We start from the raw sequence: 23,004 nt of genomic DNA, 5'->3' as shown, positions 1-23,004 counted from the left end.
CATCTCCACTGTACTGTTTACATTGAGGAGGCAAACCTTCTTACCTCTTACAACTCCATAGGTCTCAAAGCACCATCTAAGTGGCAGTATGAGGCTAAGAAACTGTAGTTTGATAAAAATATAAAAGCCATCACAGCTTTGATGTGCCAAGGACTACAATCTCTTATCAAATAACCCTTCCAACAAAGGAATAATGTAACTCCACAAAGCTAGTTTTTTTTTCATGTTTGCAAGTTACAATCTTAACTTTTACAAATTCAATCCTAGATACTTAGATTTAAGAAGCATTATAGAGATGGTTTCCGAGTATTCCCTAAGCAATACAATATAGCAACTACTTATACAGTCCTTACACTGTATTATGTATTTTAAGTAATCGCGAGATGGTTTGAGGTATAAAGGAGGATGAACACAATCACATGTAAGTAACAGTGAACCTCAAATAAATAAAAAGAAAACAGTAAAAGTATGGAATGTCAAATACCGAAGAAAGCAGGGGACTGAGAAGTGTAATTTGAAGGCAGGGATGTGCATTATCTTACCAAATCACATCCCCAACTGAAACAAAACAAGACAAAACAAAACAAAAAACCCTTCAAGCTCTTGTTTAAAGTAATAAAAAATTCTATTCATTCCACTTCTATCTGGTTAAAGCAAGCAGAAGCCAACCAGACCAGCTAGATCGAGCATTTGGAAATGAGGGTTTTATACAGAAATATGCTGTCTGACCCAGCTCCGTCCAAATCCACCACTCCTGTTAGAACTGCAGTGCTCATTCTATATACCACAACCTAGAAAAGGCCTTTTACTTAAGGTATTTTGGAATTTTTAAACCACAATTTCTCCATCAAGAAACCTAAATAAGCACCCCAACCCCAAAAGTTAAAACAATAGAGTAGTTATGAAATTGTTACTTTTTACTGGTCATTTTAGGTTAAGTGTAATTTAAGTCTCCCACATTCTCAGCACAATACAGTAGAATTTATAGGAGAGAGAAAAAAAAGTAAGAAGTCAGGAGTTTGCTGGGCAGTGCAGTATCATAGTTGCATGCCAGCCTGGTCTACAGAGCAAGTTCCAGGACAACCAAGGATACACAGAGAAACCCTGTGGAGGGTGGGGTGATAGCTCACGAGCTCACTGATTATGTGTCTTAGTTACGGTTACTACTGCTGCGATGAAACACCATGACCAAAAGCAACTCGGAGAGGAAAGGGTTCATTTCACTCACAGTTCCATACAACAGTTTATCATCAAAGCAGTGAGAGTAAGAAGTCAAGTAGGGCAGGAACATGTATGTAAGAACTGATGCAGAGGCCACAGAAGGATGCTGCTTACCGGCTTGCTCATCATGGCTTGTCCAGCCTGCTTTCTTATAGCACCCAGATCACCAGCCCAAGGGTGGCACCACCCACAATGGGCTGGGCCCTCCTCCATCAATCACTAATAAAGAAATGCCCTATAGCCAGATCTTTGGAGGCATTTTCTCAGTTGAGGTTCCCTCCTTTCAGATGACTCTAGCTTGTGTCAAGTTGATATTTACACCATGTTTTAGACTTAACTATTTAGAGAAAACTTAGGATTCCATTTCATTTCATTAGGACTGGACAGAGTCAACTACAATGTATTTTGTCCTAAGCAGAACTTAAGTGAAAGAACAGAAGGGCTATTTTGCAGCAAGATGTGTCCTGATCCCTCTGCTAGGGCAAAAAAAGTAAAGGGGGGTCCACTGGATTCTCAGCTGGCCCAATCTACAATATTTATCTTGGTACTACCCAGGCTGGCATCCCAGGAGAATTGCTGGGATGACTGAAAAACAATCTTTCTGAAAATTACCTAGAAAAGGGTAAGAGTAATTCTAGTGCCTTCTAAGGGCCTCAGATAATACTGACCATCCAGTATTGTCCATGAAAAAACATTCTGTCTTACATAATAGCAACATAACAACCATCTAGATATTTTTCATAGAAATCAAGAATTCAACAAGAAGCTGAAGAGCAAAAGGTCTCCACTCTTGAAATATTTTATTACCTTCCTTTCTTTATGAAAACAATGATTATAAAAAAGATCATGTAATATAATGTCTCATTCAAAATCTGCTAAAACTCCCATCAACTCCACTGTGTTTACCACCATGGGAAAAAGAGGAGAAAAGACTCAAGACAAGTAGTTTGAAGGACTCTTCAGTAGTCATTCAAGGCTGATTCTTGGCCTATACTCTTACTCAAAGAAACCATAATGTGCCCAAATATAAAAATGCAACAGAATTAATACTTTATACTCTCTGGAGCTGTTTCTTAACCCTAACACTACTGAAATTTTAGGGTGGATACTTTTTGTTGTAGGGACTGTTTTGTACACTACATGATGCTCAGCAGTATCCTGCCTCCACCCACTAGAAGCCAGTGGTACTAATAAGTTGTAGCAACTTCAAGTATCGCCAAATGTCTCCTGGAGAAAGGCCTTGGTTTGAGACTCCTGCTCTGGAGTAGGAGCTCCTGAATTTTTGTTTGAATCCCAGTTTTCTTTCCAGATCAGTAACTACTCCCTGGGGGGCGGGGGAGGGTATACAATTAACATTTAAGTGCCAACAACCCTCACTCTAGAGAATCAGAAGTTCTGCAGTCATCTAGCCATTCTCACATGTTTAAAAGGAAAAAAAAAAAGGCACAGTGCTGGCACTATGCTTTCCTTTGTTGGAAATCTCAACTTCAAAAGAAAAAGTATCTAGAGTCTGTGATCATCAGGCAAAACCAGCTGTAGGATCTTTAAAGGGGGGGGGGGGGCGGGCAGGAAGGAAGAAAGAAAGAAAAAGGTAGATCCACTAATTTAGCACACTTCTTTGCAAAAATAAAAAACACCCTCATCAGATTATCATTTGTAATATTCAAGCTAGTTGTATAGAGAGCACAATAGCAGTCTATCAGGTACATTAAAAAAAGAAAAACTCACATGAAAGGTTCACTGAAGATGCAGGCATTGCCAGTGGTTCGGAATTTCAGCTCTGAAGCCAGATTTCCTGGACCTAAATACTAATCCTGCAACCTACCAACTGCACATCCCTTATTATCTTGATTTCAAGCACAATGAGGATATCTCGACCCCTTTCTCAAAAAGGGGAGAACTAAATTAAGACATCAGAATAAACTGCTGCATCCTGGTACCCATGAGGTACTCAGTCAACCTGGATTTATGATCAGTGATGCATAATGAAAATCTCTCTAACTGTACACAGTCACTCTATATAGAACTCTTGCCCTAGAATAAGGACTGTTGTTATGATGTGGTCATAACTGCTCAAAAAAGCTAAATAAAATAGTCCATACCACAGTAGATGGTTCTAGATCATGAATGCTTGGCAACAAATAATTATTAGAACTGCCTACAATATCCTAACATTGTTCAGACAGAGTTTCTACCAAAAGCACAAGCACATAAAAACAATTGTATTTCCTCTTACATAACATTATCTTAAACCTTTAACTTTCTGAAATGTCATCATACAATACAGAACTAAAAGATAACTTAAGGGCTGGAGAGATGGCTCAGTAATTAAGAGCACTGGATGATTTTTCTTCCAGAGGACAAAGATCCAATTCGTAGAACCCACATGGTGGCTCAAAACCATCTGGAACTCTAATTCTAAGGGATACGACACCCTCATCACCTCTGTGGGTACTTCATGCACATGGTGCACAGACATACATGCAAGCAAAACACTCACATAAAATAATTTTTAAAACTTAAAAAATTAATGATAGAGGATAATCAACCAATTCTACCTTTTATCTCATTTTGTTTGTGGTAGTAAGAACTGAATCCAAGCCTTGCACATTAGGTAAGCAAGTACTCTTAACTTCCAGCTCCCTACGTCCAACCCTACTTTTTTAAAACCACCAGTCCCCAGGTGCAGACTTCTGAAAAAAACTGGGATAACATACTCTAACCTCTGATTGCCTATCTAAGGCCTTTTTACTCATCATAAAGGTATGTTTTCCCTAGGAGCTCATAAACAAAGAAAACATGAGTAGCTGATGCTCAGTATAAGGGATACTGCAGAATATACATGAAAAAATAAAAAATTAAGCCATTCTCTTAGCTATTCCATCATACACTCATTTGTTTCCTTTGCTGGGTTCCAGGCATTATTTTAAGTGTCAGGGGCATAGCAATAAGTAAAACACATTCTTCCTTTCTCAGGCTTTATACTGTTAACAAAAGAAGCTGATCTCTACTAATTTTTTAATTCTAAAGCCAAAATTAAACATTTCTCTATTATTTACCATTAAGTCCTTTGCTTAGAATGATAAGCTCATTGTTAACAAGCTGAATAGTCCAAACCTTCCCTAAGTAAAGATTCCTGATGGAAAAAGGTACAAAAGCTCCAAGGATTTGAACTGTCCAGCTCACTGTCGGCCACATCCTTCCCAAGTGCCATGAGATAAACCTCAGCTAGGGACAGATGTCTACACTGACTTCAGAAGTCAAGAGGCTAGTTATACAACAGGTAATAAACTCCTACATATCCCTTTTGCACACTGATCCTTGGAAGAAATATTACAGATCACACTGTAATTCATACAATTTTGTATTCTAAACAGTATATGCCAAAGGAAAAATACAAAACCTGGCCACTTTAAATCAGCTCTTGTATATTTTAATCTACATATTTGACAATAGCTGCTCTAAGTCTGCATGAACATTACTTCAGCCTGAACACTGATCCTAAGAGAATTAAAACACTCCAAACCATCTACTAATTAACTGTGGAACTTTGTTACCTAACATCTGCGTTTTAGTTTACTAATGGACAGGATAGGGATAGTTTTGACACTGCCGAGGCTTAAATGAGAGATGGGAAAAGCATCTTGCAAAATATGAAGTACTATTTAAACATACATTTCTTGGACTAACAGGCAATTATGAATTTAAGAAACTAAAAGGAAAATTTTACAGAAACTTTTTGGGCTGAGTGCAGCTCAGTTGCAGGGCACCTGCCTACGATATGCAAGGCCTCAGTTACATATCCAGAACCAAAACAAAATGGCTGGCAGATCCTGCTGCAATTATTTAAACTCTCTATACATCTCTGCCATGTCACATGTTGCAAAGTTGAAATAAATAATACTAATGCTATAATTTTTATGTTACTAGGAAAAGTAAAGATTACCTCCACAATAAATTATGGATACTTGCTTACTATTAGAATTACTCTCTCAACAACACTATGCCATCTCACTACCTCAACTATCATCATCTCTAAAGTTCCCCAGCCCTTTAAAAGAGCTAGAAGACTTGAGAGAAAGTCAGCCAAACCCACCACAGTACAGTTAAGATCAACACACATTCAAGCCACACGTACACAGTTATTAATAGTACAACTTTTCAAATATATACTGACTAGTAAGAACGGTGTTCAAAGTGAATTTTAAATTCAGTTAGAAATGATTCATTTTAAACTTTAAAAGACTCAGCACACCAAAATACATATATTCTATTTTAACTGTTCTTATTCCTGAACCTCGTGTTCAGCTGTTTTCATTTCCTCTTTCTAATTTTCCTACAAACTTCACTAGTAAGTTCAGCACTGGTTGTCTATATCCTGCAACCCAAATATACCCTGAAATAATACTAATTGCACAGAGACTTAGCTACTATTCAAACAGAAGTGTTCTCTCCTTCAGCAGCCCACTATCCCATGAGCATCAGCACATCTCAGTGGCAGTGTGCTGCAGAAAGCAATGCTAAAAGTGGAGCTTACATGGTAACTGGGAAGGGAAATGGGCAATAAACAAGTGTGTGTGCCTAGAACAGCCTGTTTGTGTGGCATGGTTCAGGAATGAGGGAGCAGCCAGTTTGATTCAACACTTTTCTAAAAGTGGATCTTAGCTTTAGATTTCAATTTGCTGATCCCAGACTCCTTCTGGGCAGGGCACTGACACTGAAGGGTGGAGGGAAGGAGGGAACAGTTGAACTTCAGGCACAAGCACACAGATCAGATCTCTCACTAAAGATGACTGTAATACTCATGGTCTGCCACCTGCAGTACCTTACTGCTCTTGTTGCAGAAAGCCAAGAACACCACAGAAACAAGCATATTATTTGTTATTTGAAAATGGTCTAGCCAATAATGAGAACTCTAGAAGGGAAGTTCAGAAACTTTCTATTTCCCCTTCAGCCACTGGCTCTCCTATGTGACCTCAGGCCTATTCACTGACCTTTATGAACTCTGGTATCCCCACCCATGCGCTGATCCTTCCTGACTGTCACACTAGGCTAGTCTCTTAAGCCCTTAAGCTTCAGTGTCATCTGTTAAAGGAGGCCAGAGGAATGACACTGCTTGGCAAACTGTAGGGCACATTACTGACAGAAGCTACTTAAACAGACAGAGATGCAAGCTTGCTACCTGCTTTATGGGAACATTAGGAAGATTGAGGTGAACACGTAAAATGCCTTAAGCTCTCTGCAAAGAAAGGTGTCACACAGTACTAGTGTTTTTAATTTCCAATAGCACTATTCTTTCCAGTTGTATTTCCAGGCCTTTCTAAGATCTACAACTAAAAGAACCTATGGACCTTCAGAAGCAGAATATGGAGTTGAAAAATAAAACCAGGTATGGAGGATCACACCTATAATCTCAGCATTCAGAAGCCTGAGACTGGGGGATTATGAATTTAAGTCTGGTCTAGGCTATAGAGAGAGACTCTGTCTCAAAAGAAACAAGCAGCAAAGTCAAGGAATCATTGCCAGTTTCTCTCCCATCACTAACTTGCCTAGATGACCACAGTTACGAGGGAGGGTTCTGCAGAGTTCTGAATGCCCTGCAGCCAGACAACACTTGTGGGCTATCTGTAGACTATATGAAAAAGTATTGCTGTGATTGGTGTAATAATAAAACTGAACAGCCAATAGCTAGGCAGGAGTTATAGGCCATACTTCAGAGAGAACTCTGGGAGGAAGAAAGAAGACACAGAGCAAGCAGGATGTGCAAGAGGAGAGATAATAGCTATGAGTCATGTGGTAGAACATAGATTAATATAAATGGGTTAACTTAAGTTATAAGAGCTAGTTAGGAACAAGCCTAAGCTATAGGCCAGGCTTTCATAAATAATAAAAAGCCTCCATGTCATTATTTGGGAGCTGGCAGGACAGAGACTCATTACAAATGCTGGATGAAGAGAAGTTATGCCTTTGTTCTGAGATGCAGATCCCCTACACAACACAAATCCTTGTGTATTTATGAGCAAAGATAATCCTCCAAAGATGAAAAGATAACCCATCTCCCAGAGGACAGAGTTCCTAAAGAGTGTCCCAGAGTTTTACCATTGTGTTTCTTTGACAAATAAGAAACTAAGAAAATATATACTGTGCCCATCTGTCCCCCTGGATGGAGCACAGGTTACACACTGCAGTTCTCTGAAGGTAAGTATTGGCTCTATGATATAGAAATAGCAAGAGCCTGGCATCAATGCTGTGGGTCACTTCCAATGAAAACAGAGAGGGTATATTGATTTGCAGTGATGAAGGCCACCTAAATCCCTCTTTGCAGACAGAAAGCAACTCCCACTGACAGCTGTTACTAAGTCAAAGTCAAAACAGCTCTATCTTTCACTTTGGCTAAGACTTCTAAGGCCTTCCCCCTTAGTCTAATAATTTCATAAACTGTCTTCAGTGTACAGACTTTGAACAAGCCCTAAACCTTACAAACTGTCATCACCAGTATAAATCAGTGTCCATGCCTAAATGTGCTGTCTGCCTACTTCTTTCTAACAGCCCTGCTTGCAAAAATGATAACTTGGACTGTATGGGACCACTAGCTCGTCTCCATTACCAAAATGGAGTAGAGTTTCTTTTTTCCATTTTTCTAAAAATTTCCAATTGTGTTTGTGTGCATGCGCACAGAGATAACATAAGAGCAGATAACCAGAAGCCAGAAGATGGAATCATATCCCCTGGAGCTGGAGTTACAGATAGTTGTGAGCTACTTGATGTGGGTGCTGGGCACAGAACTCCAGTCCTCTGCAAGAGCAGTATGTACTGTTAACCACTGTGCCATTTCTCCAGCCCCTTTTTATTGTTATATTTTGAGTCAGTATCCCATTATGTAGCCCCTGGAATTCACAATGTAGAACAGACTGACCTCAAACTGATGAAAATTTGTGTGCTTCTGCCTCTAGAATTTTTTAAAAGATGGTATGAAGAATGATAAAGGAAGGTACCTTTTAGAAATCATCTCTCTTTTTCCCTCTCTAGCCAACAAAACATTATTATACCAAAGTCAGAACCCTGGCTATCAAATATGAAAGGCAATGAAAGTTTCCCACTAAAAGCAAATAAAAAGAACTTCTAAATGTTTAACATGTAATTACCAACTCCATTTTAGCAGTTCTGTAGGACTAAGAAAAAAGTAAAAATGTATCAATGCACCTTCACTGAGGCTGAAGAAGCATCCAAGATGCAGCTCATTCTTGTCTAGCTCATTATTCCAACACAGCTCAGAGCCATACTGCCGATAAATACAAACAAATTTGCCAATCAAAATGATAAGTAAAATAAACAATAGGAATCAGAGATTGAGGGGCAGTAAGTAAGTAAATTTCTTTGAATATTACAAAGAAATTCTCAACAGGAAAAGCAAAACATCTGTCTTCATTTAAAAGTTTGTGTGTGATTTCCTGCATCTAAGAACCTCTTTCTGAACAACAAAGAGGCCACAAAACATCATATTTTCCCCTCCCAGCTTCCCCCTTCAGAAACCCCAAGGTGATGATTAACAAACAGCCCCCTTGTCTTCAGACAGTCTAAGAAGCCACAGGAAAAGATAAATTAAACAGAAGAACCCTGTAAGTAAACAAGAAACAGGCTGCCTGGGGAGAAGACAAAACTTCCTTATAAGAAACAGCAAGTAACTCTCTTTGCTGACAAGTGGGAGACCAGGGGAAAGCTACCCGGACCTCTCACCAACCGAGGCAGCCTACTAGACAGAGAGCCCATCCTGAATAGTTTCAGCCTTGGACTCCAGGCAGCTGCAGAGACTATTGAAGGGGTTCTGGGTGGAAGTACAAAGTTCAGGGGCTCAAGGGCACAAGAGAAGACTATTCTAGCAGCCAGGAACGTCTCCATTCCAACAATGAGCTCGGGCCTGAATCTCTAACTCATGGCCAATTCATTTCCTAAAAGGGCAGCCTCCCAGGCAGTCATTCCAACCTACCACCTATTACTATATCACCATGTGCAGATCTGACCCTACTTAATCACCCTTTGATTGGACATAATCCTTTTCTTAGGATCTTTATAAGAATTAAAGAATTTTGGCAGTATGCCCAGGTCTTTGGTAAGCACATGCCAGACATATAATAAATGTTCACTTCCATTGGAAGGAAACTCTTAATTCCACTCAACGATCACTACTTAAGGTGAGAGAGAGAGAGAGAGAGAGAGAGAGAGAGAGAGAGAGAAAAGAAAAGAAAAGAAAAACAACCACCACAGATTATTTTCCTATGGTGCCTCAAAACCAAAAAATCTAACATAAAAAAGAAAAAAGGAGGAACCCACAGAATTCAGAAATAGCCCCCTTAACACCTATACACACCTTTGTGGGTTAAATTTCACCTTCTGGATCCTCTTGCTGAGCAAAAACACTTCACTGGGGTCTTGCCCAAGAAGCTGCCACCTGGTATTAACTACCACAATACTAGATCCTCTGGCAATTTTGAGAAGAAAATAATTTTAAATTTACGTATTTAGATTTACCACACAGGAGTAAAGCTGGCCCTTACCCCAGAACATCCAAATCAAAGAGGTAATAGAGAAAACACAACCAAAAACCTCTGTTCCATTAATATTAATCACAAAATACGATCAGTGATCAGTAATCTTAAAATAAGAACACAAGAACAAACATGAGCTTCCATTCTCTTCTTTCCTCCTGGAATTTATGCACAAGCATCAAAATTTCACTTGCTTATCTCTTTAAAATCTCCCAGCCCAGTAGTATCCACCCTTATTCAGACATTCTAGATCATTTCCTAACGGGTGTAAAACAGAAGAAAGTTCTGTAAGCAAAATTTTTATTGGTTTATTAGTTATTTTCAAATAAAACCTCATTTTTGATGTTTCTCTTTTACACATATGCAAGAGTTTAACCATATTCATTTCAGAATAGCCACTATTTAAAAATTTTATTTTTATCTACATACTGACACCTGTTTCACCAAGCATTCTTTCAAATTGAAATATATAAGACATATAAGAAATCGGTAATACTCCCCCACAAAGTTATCCTGAGAAATGTGCTATGAATAGAACTTTAAATAAATTGACTTCTACTGCAAGCACTATCCCCAAATAAATTGACTGCATCCTAGAATCAAGTGCACTCAAGGCAGGAATGTCAAGCCAGTCATATATTACTTCAACCTCACTAAATCTCCCCTTATTCTCAAAATCCTAGGCTGCTTTCTAAAATAGTTCACTAAAAAGAACCAACCTAATTAACAACTGCTTCCTCTGCAACAGTGGCCTTGATTTCACTTATTTACACATTAACTGCAGCCTCCTTTTGGCCAAGCCAGTCTATTCTCTGTACCATGCCGAGCCTTTTATCTGCCCTGGACAGCATTTTCTCCAGCAGATGAAGTAGATGCCGATTGATTTGCTGTCGAGCATGGTAAATTAATAGCAACAAATTGCTGAGGGCCCGTCTCGCTGCTCCACCATGCTTCGGCAGTTTTGCTTTATTTGCTCCATGATGGGCAGCAGTCGGCCTCTTCAAGTCAATTTCTTCTTAACAACCTGCAATACTTTTCAATGGTGAAAATAGAGCTGTTCCTTGTAAGTCAGAAATCAATATCCTATTGCCCTTAGAAAATGCTAAACAAGCAGTATTGGCAATCCACTTGGTACTAGAGGGTATCAGATATAATGCAAATCCATACTGCCTCCCTCCTTGTAGTTATTACAGTTTGCTAAAAGGTTCCTAATGTCATTTATCATCATTTACCATTGACCAAAGAGGCTATGATTATGATATCCTATCAGTTGGCAAGGCCTTTCATTTCTATTCAATTAATATTTTAGCAGCACTCAAATGGTTGTGGTCCAAGTCTTATAATGAAATTTGCATTGCTTGGAAAGAAATAAGAATTTTGTAGCTTTAAGGGGAAAGAAATTACATATAAGAATATGCACATACAACAAACACTTTTCATATAATTGTACAAGTTTCACTTTTAGATTTTAGGTGCCAGATTCCAAAGGTTTTCTGATGATTTTTAAAATTCAAGTACTAAGCAAATAAATTTTAGAAGAGATCTTCAAATTATAAAACCCTGAGAAATTGTGATTCTCGCCCCCCCTTTCACATCACAGTACATTCACCTATTTCATTTCTACAGGTTGAATTCACACATCGATGGCTCCTAATCTGCATTCAATATCCACATTTCAGAGTGGCAACAGCCAGAGTCTGATTCCATTAGAGAGGAATTCTTCAATTATAGTATTGCAGGCGAGGGATTTGAACAAGCAGCATCTAATGGTGGTATCAGATGTACACACCACCCTATCTGCCCAGGGTCACTGACTCAACGAAAGCCATACTATATAAAGAAGGATCAGAAGAAAGTAACAAAAACCCTGGTCCAACCACCCTGTCTAAAGCAAAAAACAAAACCCTGCAGACAGAGAAATTCTTGAAGAATCAACTTCCTTTCATTTTTAAAAAACTCCATTCTGAAGCCATCACAATGAATTCCATGCCATTTCTAACCAGGTCCTAATTATCAACCCCATTTGCATACTAAAACTGAAGACAATGGAAAAGTATTAATTCCCACTGTGGCCTAGAACACTCCACTTAAACTTCTCTGGGTTTTTTTTTTTTCTTTCCCAGCTTCATCTGTTCAGCTCTATCAATTCTACTAAAGATTACCAAAAATTACATTTATATTTTATGCTCCAATTCCATCTCATGTCACTGAGTTCCCCTTTTAAAAAAAAATCCACTAATTTTACCAGACTAATGCTATTTACTCAGTTACCAAAATTTAAATTAATTATGTTCTCAAACATAATTGTTAAAAATTGGCAACATTACGCAGGCTTAATTAAGATTAAATCCAATTTACTAAATGTACTTTAATTGGTACTAATTACATTAGCTTTCATTTCAGAATGACAAATTCCCCATAGGTTTCATTTTATGGTTCTCCATCAGAATCAACCCAGGGCAACTGATGATGAGCATCACCAAACAGGAGCGGGGGAATGGGGGCCCTCCCTGTTTACCACTGCTTCCTACTAGCATCCTTTTATCCATTTGCTAAGTCAGAGATTCATGGATCCTTCAAAACCTTCACTTTCTGTCCCAGTGAAAAATTTCCTTAAAAATACTCTCAGTGGCTAGCTGCAGCCAAGACGAACAGGAACATAGGAATATTAACAACAACAAAAAAAAATATGCACAAAGGTTTCAAATATCGGGGCCACCAATTACTAAGGTACTTCTGAGGCCTCCTGGGACTCCTACTCTTGAACCCTTGAGACACAAATCTAATAAGTGAATAAGCCTAAACCGATCTTGAGAAATAGGCCCAATTATGCCTTGGGGCAACTTCCTTGCATTATTGCTGCTTTCCATTACAAGGATATCCAGCGGGTGCATCTGGAAGAGAGGCTAAGAGAAACTAAGGCTGTCTGCCTAGGAAAACAAATAAAGACAGATATGCCTCTGTGCTTAAGGGGGAAAAAGAAAGAAAATATAATAAGTAGGTGGTTTGCAGGGCTGTCTGTATTTCATAATGTGATAAACTGCCTTCGGGATGCTTGATATGATTGAATTCAAAAGCAAGAAGGGAAAAAAGGCAAAGTGTACTCTTCTCAATTTTAAATGGATGGCATTTGAGGACAGCTGGACAAGAAGATGACAAAATTTATAGTCATATAAAATGTGTAAAATTAAAGGATCTCACATATATCCCCAGCACCAAAATAAAAAACACATACAGTTATGTTGACACAGGTATAGACAGCACAAGGAGATCCAGAAACTAAGTGGTCAGGGTAATGCAAAGTATAGAAAAGGGAGAAATAAAGGGGCATTAATGTAGTTCAGTCTGTAAAGAGAAACTAATGTTGGGAGAATACATAAAAACCAAAAAAAAAAAAAAACAGTATGTGCAAGATCCAAAATATGTAAGCAGTAATTGCATTCCTGTGAGGTAGAGCTAAAGGGAATCCACCCATAAAGCTGGATACATTTTGCTTACTAACAGAAACAGAAATGGTGAAGATCCTAAAATGAAAATTTAAATATGTGCCATTCAAACTGCATGTATGTATTAGTATTAGCATATATAATATGCTAACATTAGCATAACCAAATAGCATACAGAGTAAGACCGAACTTGAAGTAAAGTCTTCAATGTAAATAATGTTGTAATTTTTTTGCAACTTTATTTTTCCAAATACTATCTGATTGCCTTTACTGTCTAAGAGTCGTCTTTTAAGGAACTATTAATGTAGGGACAGTCCTGCCATGTGGTGAATAACTGTCAAAAAGAATTCTTGCAGCTGATGACAGGTAGTCATCTCATACTTTTTAATCTTAGAAGGTACATACAACACCCTGACCACAAATAAATAAGACATGAAAAGCAGAAAGTTGTCTATTGCTCTTTCTCAGCACACAAATATACATGTATCTATTCTGAAATGGTTGAGGAGAGCCCTGAAGTCCTTCATGAGGGGATGACCTCAAAGAAATGCTTCCTGGATGAATTACCATTCCCAAGCAGTATTATTTTACATATATATATATATATATATATATATATATATATTTATTTATTTTTTTCTTCCATTTAGGGAACTCAAGCCAAATCATTTCATTTCATCTCTTGAAAAAAATAAGAAAAAAAAAGGAAAAATCAAATCAAAACCAAACCCTATAGTAGCTGCAGTTGTCATATATACTATCAATGCTTTCTCCCCTGCAACCCTAAACTAATTATAGATTTCAAGACCCAGGGTTAAACATTAATCACATCCTCCTATCAGGTTCATTTATTCTGTACAAATTTTGGAAGTTGAAGCTAGAGTTCCTGGTAAGACCCAACTAAGTAGCCTCTGGGGACCAGTATAAAGATTTTACATGAATTTCTTTTACAGCTCTGCAGATTTCATTTTGATCCTCCCAGCTCGCTCATTCTCTATTCTTTCATAGTGATCAAATGAAGGCTTCAAACAATTTACAATTTTATTTATTAATATTTTCCAAGGAAAGTTCTTTTGTAAGATAGGTTTTTGATGCCTGAAATATATAAGGAAACACTTTTAAAGAAGAAAATACCCATTTTAAATGTTGCATACAGCTTTTGGAAGGGTAAAAAAGTTTAATATGTATTCTGATTTAAGAATAACATTTTAAATTATTAAAAGTTAGGATGATATGGAACATGAGGAACCACATGCAAAAAACTAACCTTCTCACTCATCCCCAGTCTTTTAAAATAAAATAAAATAGAAATGACGAATGTACAAAAGAAAAATCACAAAACAGACAAATTTCTAAGTACATGAGTATTACTGTCACTTAAAATGATTATAAAGAAATAACTTACCTGTTTGTGCATTTCTATGTTCAACCCATACGACATTTCATAATACTGTCAAAGAAGGAAAAGCAATTAAATCTGTATCTTTCAAACAATCTCTCCAGTTTGCTCAAAATGACCAAATATACCGAAAACAAAGCAACCAACACAAAGGCCTTACCTTAACCAAAATATCCACAATATCTGGGTCAATAAATAAAAAGGATGCTCAATTAACTATTTCTAAAAAACTAGAAGCCACCCTAAGACACACCCCAAGAGAATAACTCAGAAAACTAAGACAATTAATGTTAAAACTCAGCATTCTTAACATTTCCAATTGTCTTTTCAACATCATATGCAAATGAATTGAAAAAGTCTTATGAAAACTTGGTTTTATATGACTCTTAATTCCTAAGCACAGTGGAAATATCTCACAAATGCTGATTGATGTTCTGAAAGAACTGTTAAAAAAGGTGATGTTACCTTAGAGTTCAGTTTTCGGTTCTAATGTACTACTTACAGATGCAAAGCAGAAGAACTTGATAGAAAACTAATTAATGAGTCACTCTGCAAGTTCTTTCAACACAAAATATACTTTTGAATCATAAAAATGCTTCATAATGCTTCTGTAAACACAGATTTGATTTGTCCGAATGGGAGTATAACTACTATACAGAAAATCTGGCAGCTCAAATCAACACTCCTAAGAACCAAAATAACACTATTGAAATTGAAAGCATACACACAAAAATATAAACAGAGTAGCATGATGAACGGGAAATTTTCTGAAAAGGGGTCTGGTGTCTTTTCCTGTCCAAATCATTAATTAAAAGGCATAAAACACATCTAATTTTAAGAGTATATTATAGAAAAACTGTCTGGTTACAATTGGAGCAAGAGCAATAAAACAACAAAGAAAACCACTAACAAAAACATTTTGCTTGTGACTAAACAAAAAAATGAGGATTTCCTCCCATTTTTTCAATCTGTAAAAACAAAAAGCAAAGAAAATTATACCCCATGCATCTGAACTTTTTGAAAATTTAAATCAAAGCTGGTTGTCAAAGCCAAGTTATAGCAACCTAGAATTACAGGTTGCTAATAGACACGTACCCACAACCTCAACAACACTGGCAGGGCCCCTGTGATGTATCCTGCAGCCTCCAGCAATTTAAATCGTATTCTTGCTTTCAGTATCCCAGGCTAATGAGCACTTTGAATCTGTGACACAGTTTTCTTACCATGACATAATGCCGCTGCATCTCTGTCTTCTCACTGGCGAGTTTCTCACATTCCAGCTTCAGACTATTCAAGACATAAAACCATCTAAGTACAGTGTAGAACTTAACTTACATCCTTCAACTCCAAATCCACATCCCTTCCTCTAAATCATCACCTCCTATTGTCAATCCAATGATATTAAACAGCACTTTACTAATGAAAGGGAAGAGAGAAATGAGTGACAAGAACCAGCCTGGTCTTGCCTTTTCAATAAGGATAAACTGTGGGGGTTGGGAAAGAGGGCTTTATGTTTGAAAGAAATAAACCCTCTTGCCAATTTAATTCTGCAACTTCGTCCAGAACTGAATATTCTTCACTACATTCACTTACTAAAACATGAAAATAAACATCGATAATAATTTTATGTATAAAAGCAAAACTAAGTCCACGAAAATGCCGCAGGGGAGGTTTTACTTTTACAAGATTAATGAAAATCAGAATCAAAACAATCTTATAAATGATGTTTTTTTCCCTCCAAAAAATACAGGTAAGTTGAATACCATGGGGGTGGGGGTGGGGGGTGTTGATCTGGTCCAGCAGCTTGTTTGGGTTCTTCAATTTATGCAGGAACAATTCTGCATCATTAAGGATCCAATGAAACAAGTATGTTCCAAAAGCACTCCAAGTCTATGAGTCTCGAAGACGAAAGCATTGGGGTTTTGGTTTTTTTTTTTTGTAATGAAAGTAATGAAATGGCTCACTGCTTACTTCCCCTGGCTCTCAAGCTATGCCACGGAATGGCAGAAGGAAGGGCTCAAGCAGAGTAATAAAGGACCAAGAAGTCAAAAGGCCCCAGAACCTTCCCAACCTTCCATTCTCCTGACCCAATAAATCAATATCGAAAGTTTGGCCTCAGCGTTTTCCAAGTCTCCTCTGTTTCGATTGTTCCGCTTCCTTTTCTGTTTACAGGAGAAGAAAACGCTTAATTTCTTTACACCTGCCTGAAGGGAAAAGAGGCCCTGACTTGCCTTTTCTGCCCACAGGAAAAAAAAAAAATGGTAATACCTTCGTGGGGGGGGGGGGTTGGAGTCGAAGGGGGTGGTGTTTGTGTGTGTGGGGGTAGACAAGAGCTAAGCAAACAGGAGGATCAGCTAAAGTCAATATCGTTACCTGTGGTATTGAGCCTGTAAAAACTGAAACTCTTCCTTAATCCGATCACACGATTCGGAAATTGTAAATTTGAAGGGTTGAGCAGGCTGATGCGGTGCCTAAAGAACAACAATAAAATATTTAATTAGCCCACATCGCAGGTGGGGCGGGGGGGCGCGACAGCCCGCGGTGGTGGTGTTGGGGGGGGGGGACGGTCATCGCGACGCTCCCGCCTCTCGCTCCCCCGCAGGGGTCCGGGTACCTCCAGGCGGCCTCCCTCAGCTCCCTAGACCTGCTCCTCAGCCTGCCCCCCCCCGGCACCCCCCCGAGCCCCGAACCCCCGGCCCCGCGCACCCATCCCTCCCTACCCGGAATCGAAAGTGGCCCGTCGGGGGCAGCCGCGCCATGGCGTCGGGCCGCCGTCAGCTAGCCGAGCGAGTCCGGCCTGCAGCCGCCCGCGCCCTCCGCCCCGCAGACTCGCCCCCTCGGGAGAGCGGCGCGGGCGGGCGGAGAGCGGCGGCGCGCGGCTTCCCGGGGCTTCAGAGACAACAATAAGAAAATGGCTACAAGTCGGTCGCCTCCCGCACCCTCGGAGCGGCCGGCCGCGGACAGGGCGGCGGGCGCGGCGCCACTCACCGGGTGGCGCGTCTGCGGGTACATCTTGCTCAGGTCGCGAATCATCCACGCCGCTTTAGTTGGCTGCGCCGGGCAGGGGCGCACGGCTCATCCGCTTCGAGGGCCCCGCGGCGGCGTCCCGGGCCTGCGGGTCTCGCGTGACGCGGGCGGCAGGCAGGCGCGGCGGCTGGGCGCGGGCGGCCGGCTCCGCATTCCCCGCGGGCGTCACTGAGGGCGGCGGGCACCGTCCGTCCTGCGCCCGCCGAGCCCCGCGCCCGCCGAGCGCCGCCCGCCCGCTCGCTCGCTCGCGCCCCACTCCAAACTTTTTTTATTTGTCTTTTAATTGGCTGCTATTCCTCGGAATGAATGGTCGCTTCTTCCCTGAGAGCGAGCGCAAACTCCTTTGGTTCGGAAGAGGTCTCGCGGCGCTTGGGGGTTCTCTGGAGATTTTTCACTTCACAGCAACGATCTTTTAAAAGGCACCTTTTAGCTTCTTTTACCACATTTCATTTCCTTTTCTTCCTTCCTGTTTTTTTAGCCCCAAATTGAAGGGGATTACAAAAATAAAAGAGCGAAACGCTTGCGGCTTTTTAAAATTCCCTTTCAAACTCTGCGAACACCACCTCAAAATAATACACGAGTGTGTAAGAGGGGGGAAGAAGGCAGCCAACAGCCGAACGCCCGCTCGGAACGGCTCTAACAACGCGCTCTGTGTAGGTGACTTCTTTGACCAAATTTAGCAGCAGCTAATCATTAACATTCTGATACATATTCACGACCATCCGCGGAGGGCCCGTGGAGCATCCCGGGAGATGTAGTCCTCGTGAGGCTACAGTGGCCGTGGATGCCGCCAGATTGACTACAGTCTCCAGCTAGCCCCGCGCGCGCTCGGCGGCGCTCTCCAGGCGCTCCGCCCTCCCGCGGCGCGAGGGCGCCGCACCAACCAATCGGAGATGGCTGAACATTAATCGCCGTTCTGTGTTACTGCCCATCATTTCACCGCTGACAAATGGCAAGCCAGGAGGGCGGGGCCGGACAGGCTGGACCCACGTGGGGGCAGGGCGTGACGAGTAGTTCCGACCAATGAGTGCAAAGGATTGGTGCTGGCGGGGGCGGGGCGGGGCGGCCCGCCCGGGGCGGAGCCTCGCCCTGGCCGCTGTTCCCTAGCGCGAGCGTTCGAACCGCGGAAACATTTGTTCAGCTGTCAATCAAAGTAACGTGGGGTGGCGAGCCGCGGCTGCTGCTGTCGCTGCTGCTCTGGCTGCATCTTTAGAAGCAGGTTTCGGCGGCGATGGCGGGCGGTGAGCCTGCAGGCCGGTCCGAAGACGCCCTCCGAGGCTCGTCTCTCGCCCGACGCAGAGCCCGGGCTAGGCGGCCGCGCCGGGGTGCGCACTAATTAGGGCCCGATGTCTCGGTAAAAAGACAAGCTCGGCCTTGTGCAACGTGCCGAAACCCCTGTTGAGACAAGAGAGGGAGGATCGCGCTGATCCCACTCCGTGCGGTTCACATCCATTTTACGCGCTGCTGGAGTCGGCATAATTTTCCGCGTGAGCGCGGACGCGGTCGGCCCGGTTTAGAGCCACAGCCGGGAGGCGTGCACTGGGCCGGTCCCGGGGCCTCCCGGCCAGCCGGCCAACTCGGACGTTCCCTGTCTTGGGTGGCATAAGTCAAGTTCGTCCCGGGTTTGAAAGAGGGCCCAAGATGGCCTGGGGAAGAGAGTCAGGGCCCGAGGAAGGCAGCTCGTGGCAGTTTTGAGGCTCAGAGGGTGTGCGAGAGCTTGCAAGCTGCGTTAAGAAACCTCTGACCTGTGGACAATCAGGGTAATTCGGAAAAAGTCAAGCAGGATTATAACCATGGTCGTTGCGTTTGGGACATTTATTTCCGAGTCCCACTGTAACTCGAGGTACCGGCTAATAATGTGCTGTTGGTTCAACAAAAGTGGGAAAACCATTTTTAGTAATGATAACGCTTTCCTCGGAAAAGGAAATCAGTAGCTTAATGCCCAACTCAAGGCGTTCGTTGGGACTCCTGTGCACTGGCCACGGAGGACACTGGGGCAATGGTTACTAAAAATCCAGAACTGAAGCTCATAGAATGTTTCCATTCTGCAGATAATTTTCTTCATTTCCAAAATAAGACGATGAAGGACTTGCCTCTGTCCTACACCCAACTATTAAAATGTGGCCAATCTAGAATAAAAGAGCTATACGTTCACATAAAGACGGGATTTTGAAGTGAGGGGCTAAAAAGAAAGAAAATAGCTCAATAATGATTGCATATTGGGATTACATTTTTAAATATCAGTTAAGCAAAATATGGGGTTTTTTTGCCTGTTTTTTAACCTTGCTTCCAAAACAATTTGAGAATTTTTACTCATTTATTTGAGAGAGAGAAAGAGACAGACAGAGAGAGAGAGAGAGAGAGAGAGAGAGAGAGAGAGAGAGAGAGTTCCCAAGCCCCGAGGATCAAGCTCTTGCTTGGCAAGTGCATTTACCTGTTGAGCTATCTTGCCGGCCCTCAATTACTTTCTGAAGTGTTCACCGACTCCATTGTATAGCAATGTTGTGAAATGTGCTCAGAAGGCTTGGGTGATGCTGTATCTGCGTTAGGACACTGAGTCTCAGAACACAAACAGCCACCTTTTTTCTGAGGTTGCTTACTTGCTTTCCCTAGAACTTTTTAGTGGCTTATTACCACGTTGTCTCTGTAGGAAGTTCCATGTTCTTTCTCTATTTCAGTCAAAATGGTAGTAAGTTCCATGGGACCTGGGACTTGGTTAGTCAGGGCTATGCTCCAAATGCCCTGGATGATGCCTGGCATGTAGCTGGTGCTCAGTAAATACTTGCTGATGGCCTTGGCAAATCCAAGCCCTGTGTTCTCAGTATAGAAAGCTGCCATATCATTTGGATCCAACTTGCTGCAATTCCATGTAGTCAGTTCCTAGGACAGGAAACAAGAAGTTTAATACCAGAGCCTGAAGGGCTATTGAAAGGGTCACGGGGGAAAGAAACTTTGTTCATAGGAAATATCAGCTTATAGTAGAGACCTTTCTCTTAACCTCTCTCAACAGTTTATGTCAACAGAAAAGTGGCTGGAGAAAACGGGGTGTTTCTTCTTTTTAAGTACACTTTTCAACTGCAGTCTGTGTATAATATGTGTTATATTTTGGCCTTGGGTCGGATCTACATAATTTGTAGCGTGCCTCTGACAGATGCCAAGTGAGATGACACATCTCCCACTCTGCCCCCAGCACAGTGAGTGGTGCTCCTGTTGATCGTATCTCCTACGCTGCCCTACCTGTGCTTCTCTGTCTTTTCACTGTTGAGCCAGTCACGGAATGATTTAGAGGCTTATTTTGTTCTACCACAGAGTGGGAGACTCCAGAGATCTCATGTGAGATGGCTTTGGTGGCACCGTTGATGTATAAAAGCCATGCCTAGCAGGGTCCAATCTCAAAAGTAACAGATGCCAGGCCAAGAACACTTTTTACTAAGGTTAAAGGCTATAAATCATTTATTATTTCACAACATACCTATTGAGTATAAATGCCAAAATAAGAGAACTTAACAACAAACATAGCTATTACTGATTTATTGCCCGTATTCTAACTTTTATCTTCTTTGTCTGCTCAGTAAAAGTGAATCTGGACCCTTTAAATATTTTCCAGCTGAGAGAACAGGTTCATCAATAGAGGGCCCTGGAGAGATTCCAAGACAACGAAGTTTGCCTCCTAGTCCAGTGTGTGTGCAGGGTCATTTCCCAAAGAACAAGGAGCAGGAGGCAGCGGCAGCCAGCAGCTTCCTCCAGTCCACGGTTAGGTGGTTTGGAGCAAGTGTCTGAGCGTGTACCTCCCTCAACAGTTCCTCCTAACACTGCAAAAGATGCATCTTCAGCAGATGCTGATGTGTGGACTTCTGGTGAGTTAGAGAAAGCAGGCTTCCCGCTGGAATCAACAGTTTCTCTAGCAAGGTCCAGGTCTAAGTCCTCGAGTCTTCCAGGGTCTTGCAGGAACAATTCCTTTTCAGCGGTTGTGGGAGGGTAAGGACTGGAGGTAGGGGGTGTTCTGTCTCAGTACTAGGGGCAGTTGCTTCACTTTATACCTGTTTTGTATGTTCTAAGGCCCTATATGACAACACATACACACACTAGCTACAGTTTAAAAAATCCTGAACACATAACCAAAATTTAATTCAAAATCAAATGTATAATGAATCAAAGGTTTTTCTGGCCCAGCGTTCCTTGGTTCTGAACACACAAGCACATGCTACCATGCTATTCAGCCTCACTGAAAGATGACTGGAACACCTTGGCTCAGAGTCTAGACTACTGTAAGTTATGAATCTCATTGTTTTTAGTGTATGTACCAAGTTTTCCGCTCTTATGGAAAAATAATTTAATTATAGAAAACAGACTTTTAATATTTTCCTACCACTATTCTTCCAAATGTAAGTATCAAATTAGTATGTCTTTGGATAGGATTGTGTTAGAATGTTTGATTTTTAAAATTGCTGTTTGAATTGCTGACTTGAGCTTCATAAAAAAATCATTCAATGAATTTTGGCTTGAGATTAGGACAGAATCTCCAACAATTTCCGAGGTGGCCCTAAACATACTTCTGCCATTTTATTCTATGTGTTTATGCAAAGTGGTACTCTCTGAATTGATGATTATATTCATAGTATCTGTCAACTCTGAAAATGTTGAAGTGTCCTGCAGCAGCATCAAATATTCAGTTGGGATTTAATTCTTTGTATAAAAATAAATAAGCACTTCCATCTCATTCGTATGCAAATGTCCTTTCATCTTTAATGATTATATTATATATACATCAATGAGTTACTTAAAAACAAATTTCTTTTTGATTTATCACCAGTAAATGTTTGATGTGTATACCTACTTAATGTACCTTTTGACCCAAGGTTGCCCAGAATTTCTCTAGCAAAAGAATTAGCAGGTAGAAAAAGTTTGAAAGACACTGATAAGAGTCTTGTCGCTTTTACCAATCACTTTTCTCTGATTCCTTATTGTGGGTAATAATTTTTTATAGTGAACTTCACTTGCTCAAATTACTTTATACTTCTTTTCTAATTGAACCCATGCTGAGAGTAAACAACAAAAGCTTCTTTTCTGTTAGAGTTTACATTTCTCTGTTGGAGTATGATGTGGAGGAGGGAGCAAAAGTTATGAAAAGAAATGAAGTGGGAGGGAATCCCAATACCTGGGGAGATGGGACAACATCAGATGGGAAGGCTTCCTGGAAGAAACTATGCTTAAGCAAAGACCTCAATGCCAAGAACAAGTTGGCTGTTACATTCACCGTGAGGCGGTTGATTTTGGAAACATGTGCTCCATACACACACACACACACACACACACACACACACACACACACACTCACCTATGGCTGTGCCATTGTTTCAACCAC

General features: G+C 40.9%; 1 protein-coding gene across 7 annotated transcripts in view; it reads right to left on the bottom strand.

The window, feature by feature from the left end:
* The window catches only part of Tle4 (TLE family member 4, transcriptional corepressor), a 140,039-nt gene extending 122,306 nt beyond the window's left edge, over positions 1 to 17,733 (bottom strand). For all 7 annotated transcript variants that reach the window (XM_059260099.1, XM_059260115.1, XM_059260135.1 and 4 more), the window contains exons 1-4: positions 17,601 to 17,733; positions 16,986 to 17,083; positions 15,836 to 15,899; positions 14,619 to 14,663 (exon numbers count right to left, since the gene is read on the bottom strand). In XM_059260099.1, the coding sequence (XP_059116082.1) occupies positions 14,619 to 14,663; positions 15,836 to 15,899; positions 16,986 to 17,083; positions 17,601 to 17,645 (252 nt within the window). In that variant the 5' untranslated portion in view covers positions 17,646 to 17,733. The remainder of the gene's footprint in view (positions 1 to 14,618; positions 14,664 to 15,835; positions 15,900 to 16,985; positions 17,084 to 17,600) is intronic.
* Between the last annotated feature and the right edge of the window lie 5,271 nt (positions 17,734 to 23,004).

This window comes from Peromyscus eremicus, chromosome 1, assembly GCF_949786415.1.
Source record: "Peromyscus eremicus chromosome 1, PerEre_H2_v1, whole genome shotgun sequence".
Lineage (NCBI taxonomy): Eukaryota > Metazoa > Chordata > Mammalia > Rodentia > Cricetidae > Peromyscus > Peromyscus eremicus.
This window is presented reverse-complemented; position numbering and strand designations above follow the sequence as displayed.